Source organism: Kryptolebias marmoratus, linkage group LG3 (assembly GCF_001649575.2).
Source record: "Kryptolebias marmoratus isolate JLee-2015 linkage group LG3, ASM164957v2, whole genome shotgun sequence".
In the NCBI taxonomy this organism is placed as follows: Eukaryota; Metazoa; Chordata; class Actinopteri; order Cyprinodontiformes; family Rivulidae; genus Kryptolebias; species Kryptolebias marmoratus.
The window spans coordinates 23556359-23581109 of record NC_051432.1 but is presented as its reverse complement, the minus strand read 5'-3'; the positions used below and the strand labels follow the sequence as shown (position 1 = coordinate 23581109).

Genomic DNA, 24751 nt, shown 5'->3' with positions numbered 1-24751 from the left:
ATTTATTTATTTTTTCGTCTGGTGTATAGTCTGTAAGACAAATTATACATTTATCTATTTTTTTTCTGTATTGCTTATACCATTGCTGATTTGACTACTGTTGTGATTGTAAATAAAAAGCTCTGGATTTGCGTTTCTTTTAAATTCATGGTTGCTATTATTTAAATTCTAATATCTGAGTATTTGTGACATTGTATGATAAAGTACATGCACTATTGGGCTCATCTTACCCACTAAAAAAATTTATTTCGTTAGTCCTCAGGATTGTTTATATAGCCTTGCGCCTCTAAGTATACTGTAGCAAGATGGCGCCGCTTTCACCGCATCTCGGCCCGAGCCTTTAAAGCGGCGTGTCATGTCTATTCATATAAGTCATTGCCTTTTAAAGCTGACGTCATCGCATTGAGTACCCGGATGAGGTTCCTGAGGGACTCACCTGACGTGGAGTCTCCTCAGGTCCGCTCTGTCGGGTCAGAAAGTTCGTGTCCTGGTTCCTCCTGCGTCCCGAGTCTCTAACCCGAACCAGCTGGGAGTCGAACGGGTCGGACTGGACCGAACCTCCGCTGACAGCAGGTTTATTTTAGAGAACGATGACGTTCAAATGACAACAAATAAACAACTGTCTGAACCAGGAGCGTCAACCATTTACACAAAATAAAATAAATATAAAACTTGATCTAAACCAGGGGCCAATTTTGGTAAATGTTTAATGAAATAAGTTGTAAACTTGTTTTTTTACATGTAATGTGTCAAATTATTTATAAAGATGACATTTTATGCAGCGCTTGTAACACACATAACCTAATGACTAAAGAAACATTTATTTCTATGCTTTATTCTTTAATAAAAACTTTATTTTTTAGTAATTCATGGAAAATCTGACTTTGAGATAAAAAGAATACAAAAAACATCTTTTCTCAGCTGCGAAAAAAGAAAGAGTTGAATCTGTCTCGTCTGACTTATTTAACTATCAGGAGAAGTCTGCACGGAGTTCAGTTTTTTAAGCAAAAATGAGAAATAATAGACTCAATCTGTCTCAGATTGAATACATTTAAAATACTGGGAACACTCAGAGAGTGAAATAAACCTGATCATTAGTTGTTAGGTAACGTTGCGATCAGACAAAGAAACACGACTGTAAACACGATGAACTTTGGGGGCCAGATACAATGTTAAGAAGGACCAGATGTGGCCTGCGGGCCTTGAGTTTCATCTCATTACTGATTAATATTAACCTGGTCAAACCTTGTAAATGGCGTTACGCAACAATGAGAGATCTTGAGATGATTTGTCCGTGGCTGAAGTGTCGGGAACGACTCTCAGCTACTACCACGCTTCGTTTCAACATCCGTGAAATTCGCTGATTTGCAGCCAGTTCGAGTTTCTCACGGTCTCTGCTGAGACACGAGAGAACCTCAAAGCTAAATAAATGGAGAACACGGTGTTAAAAACGTCACAACACACCAAATAAAACTGAACGCGACCATTTTCACTCATTTATTGTGATTTCCTTTGTTTTCTACAACAAACAAAACAGTGTTTAAATTAAGTAAACATTTATGTGCAAGTAAGCAGTAAGAATTCATAGACTAGTGAGCACAAACACAGGTTGTAGCTGTCAGTTAATGACACAAATATTAACGAGTTGTAGAAATTACAGCAGAAATTAGGATTAAGTGATGTGTCAGCATTATTTTTGTCTGAGCGTCGGACTGACAGCTGCGGTGCAGTTTGTCACAAAAAAAAAGCACACAGACAGACCCAGCTGTCTACAGAACTCTGGAATAAACTAATAATCAACATTTAATGTGCAGCTGAGCCGTGTTTCCTGACATAAACACAGTTTTCATTAAAACTGGCTTTAGGCACACAACGTTCTAACATATAACACTTGTTTAGGCTTTTTTTAACAACAGTAAACAAAGTTTTTAACAACAAATACTGAAACCATAAACTGGACAGACAATCGAACGGTTCGTTGTAAATAAACTAACTGCACGTTTACTGAAATACAAACCTGGAGCCGATGCGTATTTTCTCAACTAATCAGTGCTCAGAAACTCAGTAAAAATCGCTGATCACAGCTTTGATGATTTCAAACATTTCAGCTGTTCCCCATCATCTTCAAAAGAAGCTACAAAGGACAAAAAAAAAAGGAAATTAAAAGAAATTTTTACACATTCAGGGAGTTAAACTAATAAAACTACCTGAGAAAGTCTGTTAGTATGTAAACAAAATGTCTGACATCTTAGATCTCTGTACCGACACACGACAATCGTCAAACAGTGAAGGTTTTGAGTTTTCGAGGTGAGTGTTTTATATAATATACGTCCTTTAGCATTAATATTATTCAATTCCAAGAACTAAAGCATCAAGAGAGACACTCAGACAGGTCGGACATGTTGTTTCAGATTGACTGATCAGAGAAAGTCTTACGTTACGTCTTCACTGATAAACATTTGGATCAAACTGCTTCCCTGATTATGTTTTTGTTTAATTTACAGTAAAGGTGAAACAGATTAAAGGACTAAAGTTCACTGTTGTTGAAACGCAGATGTGCCTTAAAGGACGATACGACGCTCTGAGAGGCACGAAGCTGTATTTTCTGCCAGTTTTGTGCACCTTTGTTAGGCGATACTCCTCGTCAACCAGCTGCTCGATGATGCTGAAGTGATCTGCGTTCGCCACGTCCTCCAGGGTCACGTTCAGCCCCCTCGCTTTCAGGGTCTTCAAGGAAAAACAGATAAAAATTTTTTTTAAAAGATGCACCAACGTTTCAGAGAGGCTTAAAGGCACTCGTTGCAAAGTCATAAAGAACGCACAAAAAGTAACAAAACATCATAAAAAAAGAAGCAAAATCCGCACAGTATTTTTCCTCATATCGACGGTTAACGGGGCTTTAAATTAAAAACTGTTTACCTCCGGAGAACAGGTCGGACATAAAACTTAACAAACATTTCTGTTTGCACACAAACCACCTGCCGTTCGGAGGATTCAGACGAGTGCTTTGTTTACATTGAGTGCAGACCTGCATTTCAGAGCTGCTGGAGCAATCTCTCTCAAGCCGCATCGTTTCGTACAGTCCAGGATGACCTTTTAATACGTTTGATTTAATGATTTGCAACGAGTCCTTTTAATAAAAACATCATCTTTAAACACAATTAATTATTTGTAAACATTTAACTCTGGTTTGATCCCCGATGAGGAGCTTAATGTTATTCTTCCAGTTCATGAATGAACAAAAACTACAGCTTGCTCTGATTCGTTAAGTAGTTTTGTTGCTTTTTAGGACAAAATAATAACAAATGTGTATTGTAGACGATTTAAAGCAGCGTTTGTTCTGAAGTATTAGTACAGACTTCGTAGTACTCTTCGGACTGCCTGCGGAACTCCGGCGAATCGTTCTCGGCGACGGCGACGACGATCCTGCAGCCGGAGGAGGAGAGTTTCAGCTGAGGAACCAGCCTGCTGGGGCTGTTTCTTATCGCCACCTCCCTGCCGGCAGCAGACAGACGGGAGACGGAGGAATGAGGCTCTGACTGGCAACGCAGATGATTACAGAGACACAACCCGTGACTTTTACATCCGCAGCTCCTCCTTATTACAGAGCATGACATTTAAAAACAGGCGTAACGGGGATAAATGTCCCCCTGCTGGAGCAACCAGGTCCTTCAAGGTTCCTACATGTTGTCTGCTTTTATAGTTTTTCTGACATCTGTGGGAAAACATTTCTAGTGTTGGTCAGGCTTTACTATCAGACTGTACACCGTAAATAAATAACTGTTTCTACTGAGTTCATGGTAAAGATCTAAATTGTTTTGTGGGTAAATTTGGGTAAATTATCTCTAATGAAATGCTACAGATTTAAACTTCTTCGCTAGGTTGAGAAACTGTTTCCATGCTGTTCTTGGTAATCAGTAAAACATCAAATCCAAAACTTAATGAGGAAAAATCAACTAGAAGAGTAATACTGTGGTGAGAATGTTGATTTTTATCCATAATTAATGTGGAGAGAATTTATTATAATTCATCTGAAGCACCACTTTTGAGTAATTTAATTTTAGAAATGACAATTCTTAATCTCTGTTTTCAGTCTTTGTGCTTATTTAATACTTCACAGGAGAACCCTGATCCCTGCGACACGATGCAAACACCACAACATGCAGCAGTTTCATTCTTTGTATCGTTTGGACAACAAGACGAAAAAGGGGTTTGAGACCCAGATATTTTTCTTATTTGGAGCAGGTGAATATTCAAAAAACCTGGAACAGTGTCTGTGTCTGCAAATGTGATTTCTGCAACTGATTATCAGAAAAAGGCAACAGAATAAAAGTAACTGTGCAGAAATATGATCTGTAAGCAGGTACCTACTCCGTCATCTTCAGAGGCTCGTTGACGTAAGTGGGCAGGATGGGCAGGAGGTCGTAAATGCCACTCACAAGAAAAGCACCTTTGACCTGAGGAGTGACGCTGTACTGGGACCAGTCGGTGGAGAGCACCATCGCAGTCAGGTGAGCTCCAGCAGAGTGGCCGCACAGGTAAAGACCCCTGAGGAATATGATAAACCTTGTATGAATGAAAGACGAGCACAAACAGCCAGAGCAGACTCTCATTAAAGAAAGAAAGTTAAATAAATCCTGTGTTACCTGATGTGAGAATACTGCTGAACAACCGACACGACGCTCCTGCGGACCTGCGACACCATCAGGTCCATGTTACCTTAAAAAGAGACGAAACGGAGGGCTGACATTTTCCCTTCATCTCCTTAAGCCTTTTCATCTCCCCCACCGGAACAGAAATGAAACGACTACCTTTAGGAGCGATGTCGTAACCAACGGCAACCACGACGACGCCCTTATCGACGAGCGGGACGGCCATGAACCCAGACTCATCCTTACTGAGGAGGTAGAGAAAGAGGAAACCTCTAAATGTGCGTTAAAACATGAAGGACGAGGGGAGGGCGGAGACGCACCTGAGGAACTGCCAGTAGCCTCCGTGGATGTAAACAACGAGGTTGACGTCTAAAGAAAAAGGCTCGTTAGAGTCATGTGTGATGCGAGCTTTAGGAGGATTGAAATGCAGCGGCGTGTTCGTACCCAAAGAGTCCGTCCTGGGTATGTAAACATCCAGTTTCTCTCCGTCCCCCTCGCCATACGGGACGTCCAGTAACGTCTGGGCCAGACCACGGGCTCGGTCCGTACCTGAACAGAACCAAATCATCACTTCTTAATAAATATTAATTATTCAGACACCATGATTTTGCACAGAATAGCACAGATTTCTCTAAGACAGCAGCCACCATTTTGTGCCTGAGCATTAAATACATGTTTGCTGTGATAAAAACTCCTATTTTATTAGGTTTTAAAGTCTTTATTGTGAACAAATTAGCAGGTTTCTCATCTTGAGTGCCTCAAATTAAACCTTTTCAGTGTAACTTTAAATAAATGATATAAATTAACATTTTAAAATCGGCACTAATTACTTGTGAATGACTGAACAGTTTATCATTTCTCTATAAATAACTAAAAAAAAAAGAGGCAAATCTTTCTAATGTTGTAACAAACCTTAAAAATCAACTAAATCTGCCCAAAAAGACCCTAAATGTCCGCAAAATTTAGTTTAATTTAAATGCACAAAGTGCTAGGAGTCGGTGGCCAATTAGTGAAACAAGTTGAAAGCTTATTCAGACACCTTTACCTGTAAGAAAACTTAAAAATCAAACACTCAGCAGGTGCTTTGGGTTAACGGGTGAACATAATTTGGCAGAACACCGGCGCTGCTAGCTTAAAACTACTTAACTTCTTCTACGTTTAAAATCAGCGTCGCGTCTGAGAACCAAACCGACCTTCCTTCACAGCCTTGACGTGGGCCTTGATCACGTCGTCCGCCGCCATCCTGTGGGACCACCTGCTGGGCGAATACTGCTTCTCCAGCTCCTGTTGGACGTAAAGACTCCCGTGAGCCGCTCGGCCATGAAGGCTAAGACACCAAACATCAACCGGGAGGGAGAAAAAGACGGCGAAACAGCCCCCTCTGCTGGTTAGAATAATGTACTGCATGGGTTTTACAGCGAACAGCCCCCCTCTGCTGGTCATATTAATTTACTGCATGTGTTTCAATGCGAACAGCCCCCTCTGCTGGTCATATTAATTTACTGTATGTGTTTCAATGCGAACAGCCCCCTCTGCTGGTCATATTAATTTACTGCATGTGTTTCAATGCGAACAGCCCCCTCTGCTGGGCAGATTAATTTACTGCATGTGTTTCAATGCGAACAGCTCCCTCTGCTGGTCAAATTACTGCAAGTTTTTGTTAGTTTTCTGTTAGTTTTATTGACAAAAACTGCCTGACTGAAACTGCTGGGTCAGCGTTTAACATTCAGTAATGTCTAATTTCCAGTGTAAAGTTATGCTTGAATCAGTCAGATGACTGACAGCTAAAAGAAAATATAAATATTTCTTAAACTTGTGACCACTGTGTACCATCTGATCACTCATTTAGACATTAAAGTTATTTTAAAACATACAGCAGTGTGCATAAGTCTTGAGATAACCCTATTTTTAAAATATTTTACTTTAAATTAATCAGATGTTCTTATCCTAAAGCAGAAGCAAGCAAAGGTTTTTTTTTTGTTTTTTTTTTGGAAGACAGCTGATTTTTCCCTCACTTTCATTCCCGTTCTTGTACATAACTAGCTTTTTCTGAATAGCTAAATATTAAACAACATCTATCTCAAGGGATTCATTAGTGTTATGTTTGCACCTAACACGTAACTTATCAAATAACCCTTTTTTTCCCCCTTTGGGCACTTTGTAACCAGAAATCTGTTGCAAAGATACAGTTTGTTGCCATTTTTAAGTTGTATCTATAGGAATTGAAATATTTTTCCTCCATTGAGGTGATTCCTGAGGAGAAACTATCTGAAACCTTTTCACGCAGATGGAGGAAATGATTACCTGTCCAAAACAAGGGATTAAATTTTGGTAGTGATCCAGTCAAAAATCAAAGGTCAAAATCACAGATCAGTGCTCCAACTCTGCAGCTGTATAAAAGGAAAGTTATACACCTCATGGATCAAGGGTGATCACTGTTGATTTCAAGGTGACAGGGATTGTTGGGATTATTTGTTCTCTTCATTAATCTGATCATGTAGAAAGAAAGAAACTCTTACGTCTGTCTTCATTTCAGTCCAGGGCATCATTTTTTTTCTCCTGAAGTCACTGAAGTTGTTGCTGAGAGGAACAAATTGAGTCACCATCGGCTGAAAATCTGAACTTTGGTCCACTGATCCCCACCATGTAAACACATCGACCAGGAGCCTGCGTAAAACTGCAGCTTCTTTCTTTAAACTGAAACAACACCACTTCTCCCTTTCAACAACAGTCTGGCAACCCGGAAGAGAACTAAAAGCGACAGCTGACAGCTTTATATATTCTTTAAATGATTTATCTGTGTTTAATCAGCTCACGAAGCGCAGTTGGACTGAACCTCAGGGCACTATAGTATTAAAAACACATAAGAAGTGCGGACAGGTTAGATATTTAAATAATCTGTTTTGCATGTTAGTGTTCTGCTTGGTGTTTCAGTTAAGTCCTGTAGAAAAGAGCTAAATCACATTTGAATGACAAATTAAGAAGGTGGGTCTTCTTTCTTGACTGTTATGATCTGATAAATACTTTTAAAAACTGCCATACTAAATTTCAGATACTGGGAATTTGTAAACTAAAATGTCAGATTTGATGAAACATAAATATGTTATAACCCAGTAGTTTTAAAACTTCTTATATTTATCTGCAAGGTGCAACTAGAACCTTTAAAAACAGGATATTATGAAATTTTTATTCATTTCTGTTCTTGTAGTCAGGTGTTGTTAATAAAGTTAGAAAAAAAAACTCACAACACAACCGGTGCTCTGATTGGTTTGTTGTGGCGCGAGTGTGTACATTGAGTAAAGCTGATTGGTTGTTGTTGTCACATGTCTTCACGTCCATTGGTGGATAGCTTGATAAATCCGGTGAAACCAGCTCGCGCGCCGTATTCGAAGTTTTGTTGTACAGCTTGTATTTTTTATGTATTGTAAACTATCTTTTTTTCTTGTAACGTTTTGTTAAACTAGTGTTTTAAATTAAAATGGATTTCACGGATTCTTCAGTACGTTTTTCAAACTCACCCAGAAAAGCACGAGGACAAATTCAGGTTCGTATCTGCAACTTAAGGAGCTAAAAACGGAATTAAAGTAACTGTGTAAGAAAAAAATGTTGTAAAAACGAATATAAATATAAATATTAAAAGGAAGCTCTGCCTACTTCCTGAGAATAACAGCCGCGCTTTGTTGTTGTCTTCAGGTCATTTTCGGACCAATGTTTTCAGGAAAAAGGTGAGTTTATTCATTTAAATGTTTATTAATTACATGTTTTATTTACTGATGAAGCCGACATTTTAGTGTTATAAAGTTCTGAGCTCAAAGTGATGCTGCTGCGGTGTATTTCCGCCCAAATCTTCAACCATCCCGCCAACATTTCCTTTGTTTTTTCAGCTCTCATTCATCAGCAATGTTCAATTCAATAAATGTTCTGACTTTTGTACAAAAATGTACGATTTTAGGATCTCTTCACACAGTTTGTGTTTTTCTGTGAATATGTGTAAGACAGACACAGAAATAATGCTAATATAGAGTTTAATAATGTGCAAAAGTCCTGAATAATCCTTCATTTTATTGTTTTAGGAGACAGACTTTCTTTAAATCCTTTAATAAAGTGATTTTAAACAATAGTTATTCAGGATAAGTTTTTCTTTGGACATTCATTCAGTCATAGAAGGCTACTAAACCCTTGGGGAAAACCAATGTTATTTTAAATTGGATCTTTTGGTACTTTTTTGCTAGCAGCTGTCCCCCATCTACTTCCTAAAAACGTGACTTTTTCATTAACTGTTAATAGTTTTTTCAGGCTTGAGGCGACTGCTTTTGTCTTGAATTTGTCCACTTTCCTCATGATGCCACAATCAGGTGGTCTAGACTGAAACAGAAAAAAAGCAGCAAATTCCCCCCAAAAAATAAACACTTTAAAAAAAAAACTCAGAAAGCCTGGCGAACTATTCATCAAGACCACTTTTAAAAGATTTCAAGAAAGTCTTTGCAGTGATTTAAAGTGCATTAAATTAAATGTTTTAAACGCTGGTCAGAAGAACTGATTTTTACTGAACCTTTTATTCGTTTTGCAGCACTGAACTGATGAGAAGAGTTCGCCGTTTCCAGGTTGCCCAGTACAAATGCCTTGTGATCAAATATGCCAACGACACTCGTTATTCTGACACCGGCATGGCCACACATGACAGGTAAGTTTCTGTTCGTACAAATTAACTCGTGTGAAGACTAAAGAGAAATAAAACACACCAGTGGTACTTGTACCACAGTTTGAGAACCATGATGATGGTAGATTTTGTAGAGAAAACAGGGAAGTGATATATTTTTTAATTAGTTTAGTTACTCAAACTTTTGTTTTTATGCTGTTGTCTTTTTAGAAACACCATGGAGGCCATGGCAGCCACCTGTCTGGGAGATGTTCGGCCCATGGCGCTGAAAGCCTGCGTTATTGGAATCGATGAAGGCCAGTTTGTAAGTTTGTCCCGCCGCTGCGTTTCACTCAATCTCTTAAACCTAATTTAATCATCGGACAGATCTGGATGTCTAAGCTGTGTTCGAGGATCCTCTGTCAGGACCTTTTGTGTTTACGTGGGTGACTGAATTCATCAGTAACTAATCGCTGCTCGTTGTTTTGTGCCGTAGTTTCCAGACACGGTGGCGTTTTGTGAAGAGATGGCCAATTTAGGGAAGACTATCATCGTGGCTGCCTTGGATGGAACCTTCCAGAGGAAAGTGAGTGTCGTATCATCGGATGCTGTGGGCCCAGACTAATGTTTCAGACAATGAACGCATTTAAAAAAAAAAAAAACAGTCTGCGTGAACAGCACTAACAGACGACTCAGTGTTCCCATTATTCCAAACACAATGGGGTTGATTCTGTGATTTTAATGGCTCCATTCTTTTAGTAGTACGTAATGTCTTCTAGTCATCACATTTATTCCCCTTTTGTTGCTTTTTAAATTGACGAAACGTAATTATTCACAAAAATATAAATGGGAAAAGCATTAAACTTTTTGATTTTCACAGAACTTTACCAAATATTTATTGTTCTCCTGAACATATTAAACAGAAGCTAAAACCAGGGCTCATTACATCCCAATAATTATTCATTTTTATTATTTTTTTCTAAAGCTATGACATTTTGAACGAGTCTGATCCTGTGTGTACGTTCTTCTAGCCTTTTGGGAACATCCTGAACCTGGTTCCTTTAGCGGAGAGCGTGGTGAAGCTCCACGCCGTCTGCATGCAGTGTTATAAAGACGCTGCCTACACCAAGAGGATCGGAGCCGAGAAGGAGGTGAGGAGGCAAATCCAGATGCTCTGAAAGTTGGTCTGAGTGGGGCAGGAGCGAATCTGTCATACTTTACAACCTTGTATTAATTGAGAACCATTTGGCCGACCCTTCTACTCTGTATTGAACAGAATATAAGATGTTTAGTGTAGAAGTATAAAGTTTGATTTTTGTGTTGCAGGTCGAGGTGATCGGCGGCGCTGACAAATACCAGGCCGTGTGCAGAAAGTGTTACGGGGGTCTCGTAGAAAAAGAGAACAAATCTCCGCTCAGAAACGAAACGCCACAACATCTACTCACAGGAAAACTCGTGGACCCCAATTTTCCCCGGAAACTCTTCTCCCATCTCCACCTCTGAAGACTATGTTCGAGTTGAGACATCAGCTGTCAATTGTTTGTGTGTGAGAGTTACATTAACTTGAATTGGCATGTAAACATTTAATTTAATCAGTTTTTGTGTTTGTTATATTTTATATATTTGTAAGTACCAAATAGTTGCCTTAAACACAAGGAATCCAACAAATTAATCGTTTTGCTTGGATTTCTTTATGTTGCGTCTCATCAAATTAAATCTTAAATTATTTGTTTAAACAGCTTTTGTTTTTTTTTTAAGCATTGAGAAACTAATGCTTCATTGTGTGAGAAGTAAAAGGTTACTCGTGGGATAAAAAGTCTTTGTTGTGACATGTTGTTTGTTTAAATACCATCTGTGCACAAACTGGTGTGTAATTCAACTCCGCTCACATTCAAGCGAGGACCAAAATAACCAGTTTAAATCCTGCCACGTCACTACGCCGTACAGTCTGTGCAATAAAGAAAAACCTGCACTACCAGAACACATGAATGAAACAAAGTCCCATTAGAAAACATCCAGTAAATCGTTTTATTTAACAAAAGACTGCTGACAGAAAGCTGAAAAAAAAACTTCATTTCAATGCTGTTTTAACAGAAAAACTAAAGATCCTAAAAGTTTTATGGAGGTTATTCTCATTAAGCTCATTTTCCTCGATTTTAAAGCAAAGCCTTCATGAAATAAAAAAAAGATCAAAATGATTTAAACCCATAAATTAAAACTTCAAAGTTTTAGTCTCATCTCTCAAACAGGGTTCCTACTGTCTGGAATTTGCTTTCAGGTTTGGGGCAAAAACATTTTTAGTATTTCTTTTCTAAAATATAAAAAATCCCAGTTCTTTTAGGATTTGTTATATAGAAAATATGGACTGTGCAAAAGTTTAAAGCCAGCCCTTATTTTGTTTGATGCTTCAAAAAATCTGACTCTTTAGAAAAATGAGAAATGACTAAATGTTTGCAGTTTTATTGACAATTTGTTTGCATTTAAGACACCTTGTAAAACTTAGTTTGTGTTACATAAATGTTTATTGTCATGTTGCATATTCTGCAGCTAATGAGATAAGAGTTTTAAGTTTACTTTCAATCAAATGGTTTAATTAAAAAAAAGCCATTTCTTGTCCATCTTTTGTGTTCAGTAAATGTTTGTACTTGGTTATCAAGTCAATTAAGAAGTCTAATGTTAAAAGAAAAGTGTAGGAACCCTGTTTAAAGACTATGTACACAGATGATGAAACAAACACGAACAGCACTTAGAGAACTGCTGCTGTTCAAGACGGTAAATATGTCAAACTGTTTTAGAGAAAGCTTTTCTAAAGCCAGGTGTGACACTGAATGCAGCTGTTCAACCTAAATAAACTTCAAGGCACATTTTACTTTCATTTCACCTTTTTCCCCCCTCCCAAAAGCCCCAAAAATAACCCCACAGATGCATTTTCTGCTGCACATTTTCATCAAAGAAACACCTATATTATCTATATCCTGCAAAACAAACATCTCAAAGGTGGCAACAGTAAAAACAAAACTGCACAATAAACCAGAAACTGACGTCAGGCCATCTTTTTGATTTTTTCTGTCTTTCACAAAAGCTGGTACTGAATGCATTAGGTGCAAGCAAATAAAGCAAACTAACAGTCTTTTGATTGACTGCAGGTTCAGGCGTTAAACTGAGATCGATGTGGATTTAAAAGCTGTTTGATTTAATCTGAGAGGCCTGTGAAATGCCGACAATTTCAGAGCTGACAAAAAAAAGTAAATGTCATGAAAGTGACGCCGCTTCCAGCCGTGAAACCAGTTAAATAAGTGCAGCGTTATCGAAAAGCTCCTCCCTTCTGTTTATCTGAAAGTTAGCTGCAAGTTCAAAGGTCAGTTTAAAGACATGTAAACCATTCTTTACCAACATTAATCTGTTACTGTGAGCAAACTGGAAGAAATGAAGCTCTTGGTTTTAAATCTGCAGATGGAGAAAAAAAAAACAACATTTTATTGCAGAACAGAAATTTCTTAACCCCCCCCCGAAAAAAAGCCCTCAACTTTGATTTTTTTTTAAGCACTGTACGGTTAATTCTTCACAAAATAATAAGAACTTTTGGCTTTCTCTTCACAATAGTTACCGTTACAAGCAAAGAACTGTGACTGTGAAAAAAACATTTATAGCGCACATGTAACCAGGAAAATTACATTATTTTGAAATACAAATGCACATTCTTGGGGTTCAAAATAATAATAATACATGTGTTAGTCTCATTCACTCTGATTGTTGTTTTTTCCTCTCTTTAATTCAACGCCACCTCTCCCCTGCAGGATCAGCTCACATGAGGTAAAAATTGCTTTTGCACGCAGGTCTAAGGTTAGATTACTCAAACCTAAACTTTAATCTCCTCCGATGTCTTCAGATCTGATCTTAGACCTTCCTGACGTAAACAGCAGTGTCTGTCATCTCAAACTTTAAACGTGCACGGCTCAGATCCATCCAAACACCTGGATAAGTGCATTAAATCCAAACCGCATCAGTACGATAGAGCTCTGCGTCTGCGCAGCCGATGACCCGGAACACCACCTCCTCCACCGCGCCTCCTGCTTCGTCAGTATTTGGGCGGCTGGTAGCCGTCGTCTCCCTGCGGCGGGAGGTTTGAGGTGAAGGGAGGCTGATGGTGCGGCTCGGGCATGTTGCTGGGGTAGGTGTAGGTGGTAGGGGTGTACGTGGTGGGGTTGTAGGAGGTGGGGGCGTAGGTCGGAGGGTAGGGGGTGTGGTGGTCCGGAGGAGGCTCGGTGTAGGTAGGAACGGGGGCATCGTTTACACCTCGACGGAAACGGCCGAGGGCGAAGTAGGTTAGGATTCCCTGCACGGTGAGAAGAGAAATACGCAGGTCATTTAAAGACATTTTTACCATAAATTATCAAACAGTTTTACTCAACAAGCGACAGAACACAACATAATAATATGTCAGTTAGCTGTGGAGGCCATTTTGAATTTGGTTGGCTCCAAAAGTTCATCAGCTGTAGGTGACCATCCAGTGAGCGTTTCATTAAAATTCATCACTGGTTCATGAGATATTTTACTAACAGAGAACACACGTACACAGGCAGTTACATGATTACCCGCCTCTTATGGCCGTGGACGATATATATTAATCCTGCAGGGAGGAAGAGGTCACTTTATTACACCTTTTTAACAAGGAATGATCTCATATTCCACATAATGGCCAATTTTAACCTAATCAGAAGTTAATCTGAAGGTTTTAGTCGTTTTCTTATTCATATTAAAGTCTGAGTTGTTTTAGATTAAAAAAGGTCCTTACGGCACAGAAAAAACAGGTTGGTTTGTTCAAAACCATCCAGAAGGATCTGGACTCCAACGATCCTCAGTCAGACTGATTTTTTTCCTACAAACACAGGAAATCCAGCACCATTGTTGACCTCCACAGGAGCGAGGAGGCGACGTAGGAACCCGGAGTAACTTGTAAACAACTAAAAGGTCTCAACAAACGTCCTCCAACAGAAGAAAACTGAACAATGGTGGGTAGCAGAGAGGAAAGGAGAAAACTACTTTCTGCAAAAAATATTAAGCTCATCTGCAGTTTGTTCGGGCCAGTTCGATCTTTTTTTTTTTAGTATGAAATTTTCTGGTGCAACGATGAAATGACGTTGCAGCATTTTTGAACGGAAATGTCAGAAAGAAGGCCGTGTAGAAAGATAAGATCTTCAAAGTACACAGGCTTTATGTTTTACAAAAGAATGGTTAAAATGGATGAAGTTGCTGTTTTCCTCCAATTTTAAACTCAAAGGGATGTTGAGGAAGGAAAACCCTCAATTAGAGAGTTAAAGTGGCTCATCTCACTTTTAGCAAGTAAATAAACTGTTTTTAAAAAAAAAACAAAAAAATGTTTATAATAAACTCGTAAAAATAAAATGGTGTCTGATGTTTTAGCTCCTCTCCATCGGATCTCTGACAAATTCAGAATACTATTTAAAATCTTACTTCAAACACACAAAGCTCTCAACAACCATGCTCCATTGTATATTAACGATCTCTTTGCTCCATATTTTCCTAACAGAGCACTTCGCTCTCAGACTGCAGGTTTACTTGTGGTTCCTGGAGTTCCCAAAAGGAGAGGCGGAGCTTTCAGTTCTCAGGCTCCTCTTTTGTTGGACAAACTTCTAGTTTCTGTCTGTGAGGCTGACATCCTGTCTCTTTAAGACCAGGATTAAGACTTTCCTTTATGATAAATCCTATAGTTAGGGTTGGTTTGGGTTTCCTGAGCGCTCCCTTAGTTCTGCAGGAGGACAAACTGACCACATTTCCTCACTCTGCTGCTGTCTTTACTCGCTCTCCATGTTTGTATTTTTAATCATTTCTGTCGCTAACCTGTTCCTTTTTCGTACCATAGAAACTCCACCTGAACCAGTCATTTTGTGTTTGTGCCTCTTTCCTGTTTTCTCTAACCCCAGCCGGCCGAGGCAGATAGACGGTCGTCTTTAGCCCGGTTCTGGTTCTGCTGGACGTTTCTTCTTGTTAGAAGTTGCCAACGTGCCGCTCAGGATGGGGGATTGTGATGAAGTGAACGTAATCTGCCGGCTTTCTTAGACGACTTTAACTAACTGGCATTTCATAATCTACCGTCTGTGAATGTGTTGTATTATAATTGGAAATGAATTGATAATAATTGGATTTAAATGCGAATCTGTTATGAACTAAATTGGATTTAAAATTTGGACTTGTGCACCGAGATGACTTCTGTTGAGAAATGGCGCCAATTTAATAAACTAAACTGAATTGAAATGAATTGAATAATGTGCATTTTGCAGGTAATGAATCATTGTATACATGCTTTTTACTGAGTGCAAACAGGACGGCAGGTTTGTGCTCACCCATGTGGCGATGGAGAAGAACGAGAAGGCGATGGTGGCACGTGCCGCCTCCAGAGGGACGCCATTATAATCCTGTGTATGATTCCACTGACTGGTCAACACGCAGAAACACACAAACCACAGGAAGGTCCACGCCCCTGGAAAACACACAGACATGCAAAAACAGTCACTTTTTCCCTCTCTGTGTGGAAAAACTCAGCTCCAAACTCAGATATGAAGAGTAAATATTCCTGACGAAAAACCAAGAAAGGACAGAATGAAATGTTTCTCCTGCATTTATCTGCTCAAATGAACACAGGCCGTTTCTTTTGCCCGACTATCACTTCTTTGTTTCCTCGAAGAATGGATGTTTGTGAGCCGTGTCGTGCACAGCTGAGAAATGTTTATCTCATCACAATCTGAGAGGTCATGCTGCTGCTTCACCCTGCAGCGAAGCAATTCCTGTTAAACGATGAATAATATGTCACAGAAAACAACCAGAACGGAACGTTTTCCCCCCAAAACAATAGTGTTCGATTAGAAAAACTGAAGAACGAACAAAAGGGGGTGAACCTGCTTGAAAATTAAGTTTTTAAGTGGAGTTTCCCCCACTGAGGGAAATAAATAAAATCAAGCGTTATATCATATTAAATATGTGTTTTCATGCTTTTAAATGCAGCTTTGCATTAGAAGCATGGACTTAGGAAGCAGAAACATTAAACTGTTAATCACTGAATTCACAAAACTAACACTGAAGCAGAAATACAAAATAATTGAAGGACTTTTGAACAAAGATCATCTTATGATGGACAATAAGAGTCATTTTTGGTCAAATATTAAAAATTAAGATGAAGCACAATCTCAGGTGATTTTAGCACTCTGAGTTTGTGTTGGGGATGACTCTCAGCTACTCTCACACCAAATTTGAGCTCGACATCTGCAAAACTGACTGAGTTACAACATTTTACATGTTGGATAAGATTGAATTGAATCGACTTTGACTCAGTTGCAGGTGTGCATTAAATGATTTATTTCTGAGAGGTTCACTGAAATCTGTCCAGAGACATTTTGCTAACAGACTTAAATCCAAAAGTTAACGCCAAGTTTTGACACAAAATTGTCTCACAGTGAAGCACTCAAAGTATGTTAGTGACGTTGCTCAGCTACTACCACACCCAAATTTAGCTCAATATCTGTAAAAACTGACAGACATTTTTGTGTTTGCTAAGAACAATTGGCTGTGGAGGCCATCTTGAATTAGGTGGACTTCAAAAGTTAATCACTTGTAAAGATACGTCAGATAATTACTTTCCAAAAGCTTTATTAAAATCTGTCTAGTGGTTTGTGAGATATTTTGCTACCAAAGTTTTAGGCCAGGATTTTGCACAACCTGTTCATGCTTGGACTAAGTGTTGGAGATCACTCTCAGCTACTACCACACCAAATCTTTACTCAATATCTGTAGAAAATGACTGACTTAGAGCCATTTATGTGTTCGCTAAGGTCAATTAGATGTGGCAGCCATCTTGAATTGGGTTGACTCTAAAAGTGAATCAGATGTCCATATATGGCAATGATTACTTTCTGTGAGTTTTATTAACATTTGTTTAATTGTTCATGTGCTCCCAAACAGGAGAAAACATTACTTTTCAGGAAACAGGGCATAAATAAAGCTTTATTGAGGCACGAGCTTATGATGTAATGAGGACCGTCTTGTGGTCTGATAAAACAAACTTTGTGACTTTTAAAAGGAAATAATGGACCCTCAAAGCTGAGGAAATGTTGTTTTTTTTTTTTTGAAGATCTAAAGTTTGCTGCTCACCTGAGAATCCCAGGTCAGCCAAGACGACATACTTTCTTTCCTGTGCGTTGCTCATAAAAGGAACATAAACATCCAACACGAGGAAGGCCACGCAGGCCAGGAAGGCGATCACCCCGATACCAATGGCGTAGCTGCACGCAGAGTCGCTTTGGTTGAACATGCACTTCCCGTCAGGTTTGTGAATAGAGTTGATGTATCCTTCACCCGTGATTGTTCCAAACACCACAATGGCAAACACCTAAAACACAGACAGCAGAAGAAGAAGAAGAAGGTGACAATTAAACCAAACTGGATAAATAATACAGAACGCCAAGCACTGAATGACTTACCTGGAATTTGCTAAAAGACAGAGGCTAAATTTAGCAAAGACGTGGCTAAGATTAGCAGAACAAATGTTTAAAATTAAATCAGCAACACCATAGCTAAAAAAGGCAAAAAGTATAGTAAAACTGGTAAAACAGAGACTAAGTCAAAGTCCTGACCTGAATCTGATTGAGGCAATTCATGCTTTGAAAACGCCCAATGTGGCTGAATTACAACAATTTTGCAAAGATAAATGGGCCAAAATTCCTCCAGTAAAAGACTCATCGGCAGCTATTGCAAACGTTTGATTGCAGTTGTTGCTGCTAAGGGTGGCCCAACCAGTTATCAGGTTTTTTCACATTGGCCCATGTAGGTTTTCCCCTTAATTTATTTAAAAACTGCATTTTGGGATCTTTGTCATGATCTGATTTAAGTGTGACAAACATGCAAAAGAATAAGGAATCAGGAAGGTGACACTTTTTTACACCACTGCATGTTATATTTCAGATGAAATGTACAAGTAAAGTAGTTTTTTTTAAAGTAATTCTGACTCAGCATTTACACATTAAATAAACAAACTTCTGGTGGCTGGCCAACTCAAAGTGACTTTCAAGTTTATCCATTAACTAAAATTAGCATTTTCTCCATTAAGGCCAACTCACTTTTAAGGTAAAGCCAAACATTTGCAGAATAACTTAACCTTCAGGTGGTTTAAGAACCCTAACTATAAACTCAGAGATAAAATGTACAAAAAAAAAGGCCAAATCAGGTTTACAGTGTGGTCGTTTAGCAGTAATTAGGTTGATCGGCTGTTCTTTCTGGGGTAAAACCCGGGCTCAATCATCACCCACAGCAGATAACATTTTGTGCATGTTTGTGTGCATCTCTGTTACCAAAATATTTTATGAACCACCAGGCTTATTTTAAAGAAACTTCAAGGATTTACGTCTACAACTGATTAACTTTTGGAGCCAATCCATTACAAGATGGCCGCTACAACCAACTCACTTTACAAAAACACAAAAAAGGGAAATATTCAGTCAATTTTACAAATGTTGAGCTGTGGTAGCAGCTGAGAGTCATACTCAACGCATACTCTGACTGCTACTCATTGATTTTTGTTTAAGACTTTACCATTAACTGTTGGAGTCGACCCTGTTTGTCTGTTAGCAAAATATCTCATTCACAACACGTACTCTAAGCTTGTACGAGAGTGGTCAAACCTTGAAAACAACATTTTGCACAAACAACCAAAAGTTTGTCATTTCTCAACATAGGATGATCGTATATATAAAACTTGATAGGTGGCGGGTGATACGCATCCCTTCAAGGAATGCTAGGGTTTTCATTTATACATTTTTATTTTAATATTTAGTTTATCACAGCAAGTCCTTTAGTCCAAGTTATACAAAGGATAGTAATATAATATTTTTATTATCATCTGTAGTAAAACCTATTAGGAGCCAGTTCTTTGTTGTTGACGAACCTAAACTCAGTTTGTTGCTAAAAAACGTGACGAGAGGCAAAGCAAACATCATAAACAGTCCTCTTCCTCCATGCTGACACTTTAAATATCCCCCCCGCTGCCTGGTTCCTCTGACTGTCTCGTGGTCGTAGTCGGCTGCTGTCCGCTCTGATTACCCGCCGCACCATGTGACCCACTTCTGGGTGCCTGCCATGTGATTCCAGAGATGCCACCAGCTCCCTCACAACACTCAGAATTAGATCTGCCAGGACAGAAACCAGCCTGTTTGACAAGCGGGAAGGGAGAGAAGGGGCGATCCCACTGGTCGGACGAGACGACGACGAGGCATGAAATAAGGAAGTGGAGACTACAGGGGGAGTTCCAAAACACAACCTGTACATGAAACCTGACGGGTATTTCAAAGGTTTAGGATTCAGAAATCCAGGATACGAAAAAAAAGAGCTACGCTTAGCCAAGTCTTATCAAACTGGTTTTACAAGCATTTCAATGAGCTATAAGACAGAAAACAAAGTCAATTATCTTAAAGCAACAGGTCAGATCTTTAACGTGGAGTTCTGTGGAATATGAGCAATTAATATCTTACCTGTTGTAGCAGAATCGTTCAGTGACATCAGTTTGAGGAAATAGAGTTTAATTCCGACCAGACTGACGAGCTAACAGAACAGCTAATTTCAGCATAGCCATAGAAGTCTAACATAATCTTGCGAGATGTCCCGCTCAGAGTATGTGTTGTGAATGACTCTCAGCTACTGCCACACCAAATTTAAGCTCAAAAACTGTGAAATTGACAGTTATAGCCATTATTGTTTTTTTAAAGTCAGTCCGCTGTGGCGACCATCTTGAATCAGACTGACTCAAAAGGTTAAATCAGATTAGACATACATCCAATGATTACTTTCTGAAAGTTTCATTGTAACCCATCCACTGTTTCACGAGATATTCTGCTAACAGACAGACACGCAAACACACGCGGGCCAGGTCACTGTGGTCGGCCTTCGCCTTCCAGAGGAGAATACGTTCAACTGAAAGAGTTCTTCGTCGCAGAGCAGGTTGGGTCATGCAACACAGCGACAATCTGAGTTTTTAATTTAAACCAAGAGTGAAATTGAGTAACAGAAAGGGGGCATCGGAGGGGTGAGAGGTGTCACCTTACCTGCCTGCTCAGAGTCCCTGTTTACCAGCAACACACACACACACACTGTTTCCAAAACACAAAAACAGCCCAAACCAAGGGCACATTCAACCCTCAGCATAACTCAAAGCTCTCAAGTCTCTTTATGTATCTACAGATAACATTTTAAATCAGCTGCAAGACTTTATGGTTGTAGATCACGTGCAGTTTTATCTAAGCAGGGTGATGGTCAAGGGCAGATAAACAGTCTATAGACTGACTTATTGTTGATGACTGAGGAGTCATCAGCAGCTGGACATCTAGGGTACGAACTGACTCACTCAATTGTAGATTTTGCAGCTTGGGGTCCTAAAATTTGCCCAGCAACATGTGATGCTCCCTGAGCTCTGCCTCGTGTCTGAGTTCCTCTTTTCGATTGCAAAACTCCTCATTAGATGTTATGTTTTATGGTTTATTTAAAACCAAGGGCAGAGTAAAGTCACTTCTTCTTAAAAATAAAAATTGCGCGAGTCCCGGAAGTGAGGCTCTGCGGGGACAGTTTTGGTGTCTCCTGTTTGTCCCCGGAGCTGATCTGCGCTGTCAGACAGCAGCTGCAGCAGGAAACATGACGCCCGCAGAGGAAGGAGCGACTCTTTCAGCCCAAATTAAACAGAAAAACAAACTTTATTTCAGCTCCTCCGCCTGTTCGGTCCGTGCGTAAAAAGCCGAGCCTTACTCACCCAGCTGAGCAGCCGCACGATGGTCTGCGGCTGCCGGATGAACTTTTGAAAGTCAAAGCCTCCCCCGGCGAGAGGGACCCCGTACGCGGTCGGTCCACCTGTCTCCTCCATGTCTCCGTCTGAGTCGAACCGAACCGAACCGAACCCCGCCGCGGCGCAGCGTCTCTGAGGACCGGGGCGGAGCCGCCTGTTAAAGGAGACAAGTGATCGGCCCGAGCGCGCTGTCAAAACCCGACACGACTTCCTGAAGTTTTCTGTGAAAAGCTTCTGAGCGCTGAAGTGAAAACACAACCAGATTACAAAACCACAGCCTCACTGAGCTCTTTTATTTGCTGCTGATTGTTATGCAGCCACATTATGAGTGTAAAATCCTGGTTTAAAACATAATTTTGTTATTTAACTTGCTTTCCTTACGTTCTCTTTTTTGTCTGTGTTAAAACATTTTTGTGTAACTAAATTTAAATGCTAAATGTTTAATCTAAATATTAAATATATGTGTACGTGTGTTGTCTCTTCTTCACCTCTTTGAACAGCACCGGTGGCGATCGTTGGTAACCGAGGCCTAGATGGGTTCAATATGGTGTATGGTATATTTTGCTAACAGAGTTGACTGTAATGGTTTATAGCAAAGTTTTGAAACAAATCTTAATTGGCTTGTCAAGGCTGAATTTCATGCCAACTTTGTATTTATACACAGCTAAATCTTAAATTTAAGTTGAACGGTAAAATAAAACTGGCAGCATAGCTAGGGGTGGGCAACTTCTAGATAGAAGGGGTTGACAAATGGCTAAAACATCTATAAAAATTAGTTACAAACAAAATTTATGCTGTACGTTTATTTTGTTTTGATAGTAGCTGTTGCTATAATCAATAACATTATGTCAATAATTCTGCTTTTTGATGGGTTTCTTTATTTGTTGGTGGGAAGCGGGGGAAACACCCCTTCCTAAGAACATTTGGTATGGTCCAAGTTCCCAAAAAAAAAAAAAAAAAAACCGTTCTGAAGGCTAAACGAACATCCGGGTAATTTACTTGCGTCGTTGTTGGACAATCTACTATCCTGTCCGCTGCCTTGTTTAGCATTGTCTTTCCTCTGAAAATTAACAAAATGGTAAGATTTTTTCAAAAGATTAAAAAAACGTATAGCTTATATTCAAAGTTGCCTGCTGTGGTTTTAAAATGCGATTTACATTCGCTTAAATATTAGCTTAAAAGTAACCGTTGTCTGCGGCGTCGGTGCTGGAAGTTGGCGGTTCTTCACATATATATTCTCAACTAAGAATGTTCCGCGCACGAAGCAAGTTTCTTAAAAAATACAAAGATTTTAGTTATAAACGCTTTCACCAGCACTGAGTAATGTATTTTAAAGGGGGTCAGTTTCTTATCTGTTCAAGGCAGCGCTAATGTCCGCAGCGCCGTATACTTTGTCATCTTTAACTTACCAAATCTGAGCTGGGTGCTTTTGTGTATCTCTTCACTACTTTCTTTTTTTTACTTTCTCGAGCAGTGCTTACAAATCAGTCAGTGTAGCTAAGGTAATTTGCTTGTTTGTTGTTTAGTTCGAGGTTCACAGAAACCCAGATCGGATCAGATTTTGCTCCTGCCGTTAGCCGTTAGTGGATGAGGTGTTGCCTAGCAACGCAGGTGCGGAACAGTGCAGCGCGTGGAATGGCCGTTGAGATTAGCTGGCAGTGAGCCAGGCCGGTGTTGATTGACACAAAACATAAACTTTTCCTTTTTTTTTACACATACAGCTGTTTTAATAGACTTTTTTTATTTTTCCTCCAGCGTGAGTGTATCTCCATCCACGTTGGTCAGGCTGGTGTCCAGATCGGCAATGCCTGCTGGGAGCTCTACTGCCTGGAACATGGAATCCAGCCTGATGGTCAGATGCCCACTGGTCCTTCCATTGGAGGAGGAGATGATTCCTTTAACACTTTCTTCAACGAGACTGGAGCTGGAAAGCACGTTCCCAGAGCGGTGTTTGTGGATCTCGAGCCCACTGTCATCGGTTAGTGCCATGGCTTCTGGCTTAGACAAATAAAATTTTTTTTTTGGTTAAATTGAAACTTAATGTCTATATCATCTTTTCTTTAGACGAGGTGCGCGCTGGGACCTACCGCCAGCTGTTCCACCCCGAGCAGCTCATCAGTGGCAAAGAGGATGCTGCCAACAACTACGCCAGGGGACACTACACCATCGGGAAAGAGATCATTGATCCGGTTTTGGACCGTATTCGTAAACTGGTGGGTGAATTCAGTGCAGTTAGTTTTAAAATCATTATGGAAAAAACTGAAATAACGTGATTGTGTTTAATGTTGGTTGATTTTCCCCTCATAACCCTCAGGCTGACCAGTGCAGTGGCCTTCAGGGCTTCCTGGTTTTCCACAGCTTTGGTGGAGGCACGGGTTCTGGTTTCACCTCCCTGCTGATGGAACGCCTGTCTGTAGACTATGGCAAGAAATCCAAGCTGGAGTTTTCCATCTACCCAGCTCCCCAGGTGTCCACTGCAGTGGTGGAGCCCTACAACGCCATCCTGACCACCCACACCACCCTGGAGCACTCGGACTGTGCTTTCATGGTGGACAACGAAGCCATCTATGATATCTGCCGTAGGAACCTGGATATCGAGCGCCCCACCTACACCAACCTGAACAGGCTGATGAGTCAGATCGTGTCCTCCATCACTGCCTCTCTTCGTTTCGACGGCGCCCTGAATGTGGATCTGACAGAGTTCCAGACCAACCTGGTTCCTTATCCGCGCATCCACTTCCCTCTGGCCACCTACGCTCCGGTCATCTCTGCTGAGAAGGCTTACCACGAGCAGCTCACCGTGGCCGAGATCACAAATGCCTGCTTCGAGCCGGCCAATCAGATGGTGAAGTGTGACCCTCGCCACGGTAAGTACATGGCCTGCTGCCTGCTGTACCGCGGTGATGTGGTGCCCAAAGATGTCAACGCTGCCATCGCCACCATCAAAACCAAACGCACCATCCAGTTTGTGGACTGGTGCCCCACCGGTTTCAAGGTGGGCATCAACTACCAGCCGCCCACCGTGGTCCCTGGAGGAGACCTGGCCAAGGTCCAGAGGGCCGTGTGCATGCTGAGCAACACCACCGCCATCGCTGAGGCCTGGGCTCGACTCGACCACAAGTTTGATCTGATGTACGCCAAGCGGGCCTTTGTCCACTGGTACGTAGGAGAGGGGATGGAGGAGGGGGAGTTCTCTGAGGCCCGGGAGGACATGGCTGCTCTGGAGAAGGATTACGAGGAGGTCGGAACCGACTCCATTGAGGGTGAAGGCGAAGAAGAAGGAGAGGAGTATTAAAAAGGAAGAAGTCTTGATTAAATGTGTTGAAATGTTTCTAAAACTAAAAATACTCTTTGGGCAGTTTTATGTTTTGATCTCCACCTGTCTGCATTGATTCTGTTAAAAACTAAATTTATCTTCAAACTCTGATATTGTTCTGATTCTCTGAGACCAAATCAGTTTGTTCTTGTTTCATTTTACATCTTTCACTTTCTTGGACAGCGGTTACAGTTCAGTGTGGCCATGATAATTCATACACTTGTTTCTAAATTCACAACTTTCATTTCCACAAAGGCACCTTTGAACAAATGTTCAGGTTTAAAAGTTTTTAATTGGTTTTAAAT

The 24751-nt window shown here is 40.3% G+C and overlaps 4 protein-coding genes across 5 annotated transcripts; 2 read left to right on the top strand and 2 right to left on the bottom strand.

Moving 5' to 3' along the window:
* Positions 1–1483: 1483 nt before the first annotated feature.
* afmid (arylformamidase) lies at positions 1484–7369 on the bottom strand. Of its 2 annotated transcripts, XM_017416894.3 has the most exons (10): positions 7172–7369; positions 5846–5936; positions 5097–5201; positions 4973–5021; positions 4812–4897; positions 4647–4719; positions 4372–4548; positions 3360–3495; positions 2623–2727; positions 1484–2134 (listed from the first exon to the last, which is right to left on the bottom strand). In XM_017416894.3, the coding sequence occupies exons 1-10, from the start codon at positions 7256–7258 to the stop codon at positions 2105–2107; spliced, it is 939 nt and encodes a 312-aa protein (XP_017272383.1). In that variant the 5' UTR covers positions 7259–7369; the 3' UTR covers positions 1484–2104. The 2 variants fall into 2 exon arrangements, with proteins under 2 accessions (XP_017272383.1, XP_024861828.1); XM_025006060.1 differs by lacking the exon at positions 7172–7369 and having other exon boundaries at positions 5846–6110.
* A 634-nt stretch (positions 7370–8003) lies between these two features.
* Positions 8004–11099, top strand: tk1 (thymidine kinase 1, soluble). Its single transcript, XM_017417051.3, has 7 exons — positions 8004–8196; positions 8346–8377; positions 9223–9336; positions 9523–9616; positions 9788–9877; positions 10323–10442; positions 10618–11099. Exons 1-7 carry the CDS (start codon positions 8131–8133, stop codon positions 10792–10794), a joined length of 693 nt encoding a protein of 230 aa, XP_017272540.1. The 5' UTR covers positions 8004–8130; the 3' UTR covers positions 10795–11099.
* Positions 11100–11295: 196 nt separating this feature from the next.
* Positions 11296–21336, bottom strand: syngr2b (synaptogyrin 2b). Its single transcript, XM_017417050.3, has 4 exons — positions 21098–21336; positions 17458–17695; positions 15657–15793; positions 11296–13627 (listed from the first exon to the last, which is right to left on the bottom strand). The coding sequence occupies exons 1-4, from the start codon at positions 21206–21208 to the stop codon at positions 13370–13372; spliced, it is 744 nt and encodes a 247-aa protein (XP_017272539.1). The 5' UTR covers positions 21209–21336; the 3' UTR covers positions 11296–13369.
* A 766-nt stretch (positions 21337–22102) lies between these two features.
* Positions 22103–24684, top strand: LOC108236391 (tubulin alpha-1B chain-like). Its single transcript, XM_017417015.3, has 4 exons — positions 22103–22208; positions 22886–23108; positions 23195–23343; positions 23445–24684. Exons 1-4 carry the CDS (start codon positions 22206–22208, stop codon positions 24423–24425), a joined length of 1356 nt encoding a protein of 451 aa, XP_017272504.1. The 5' UTR covers positions 22103–22205; the 3' UTR covers positions 24426–24684.
* Positions 24685–24751: the final 67 nt, after the last annotated feature.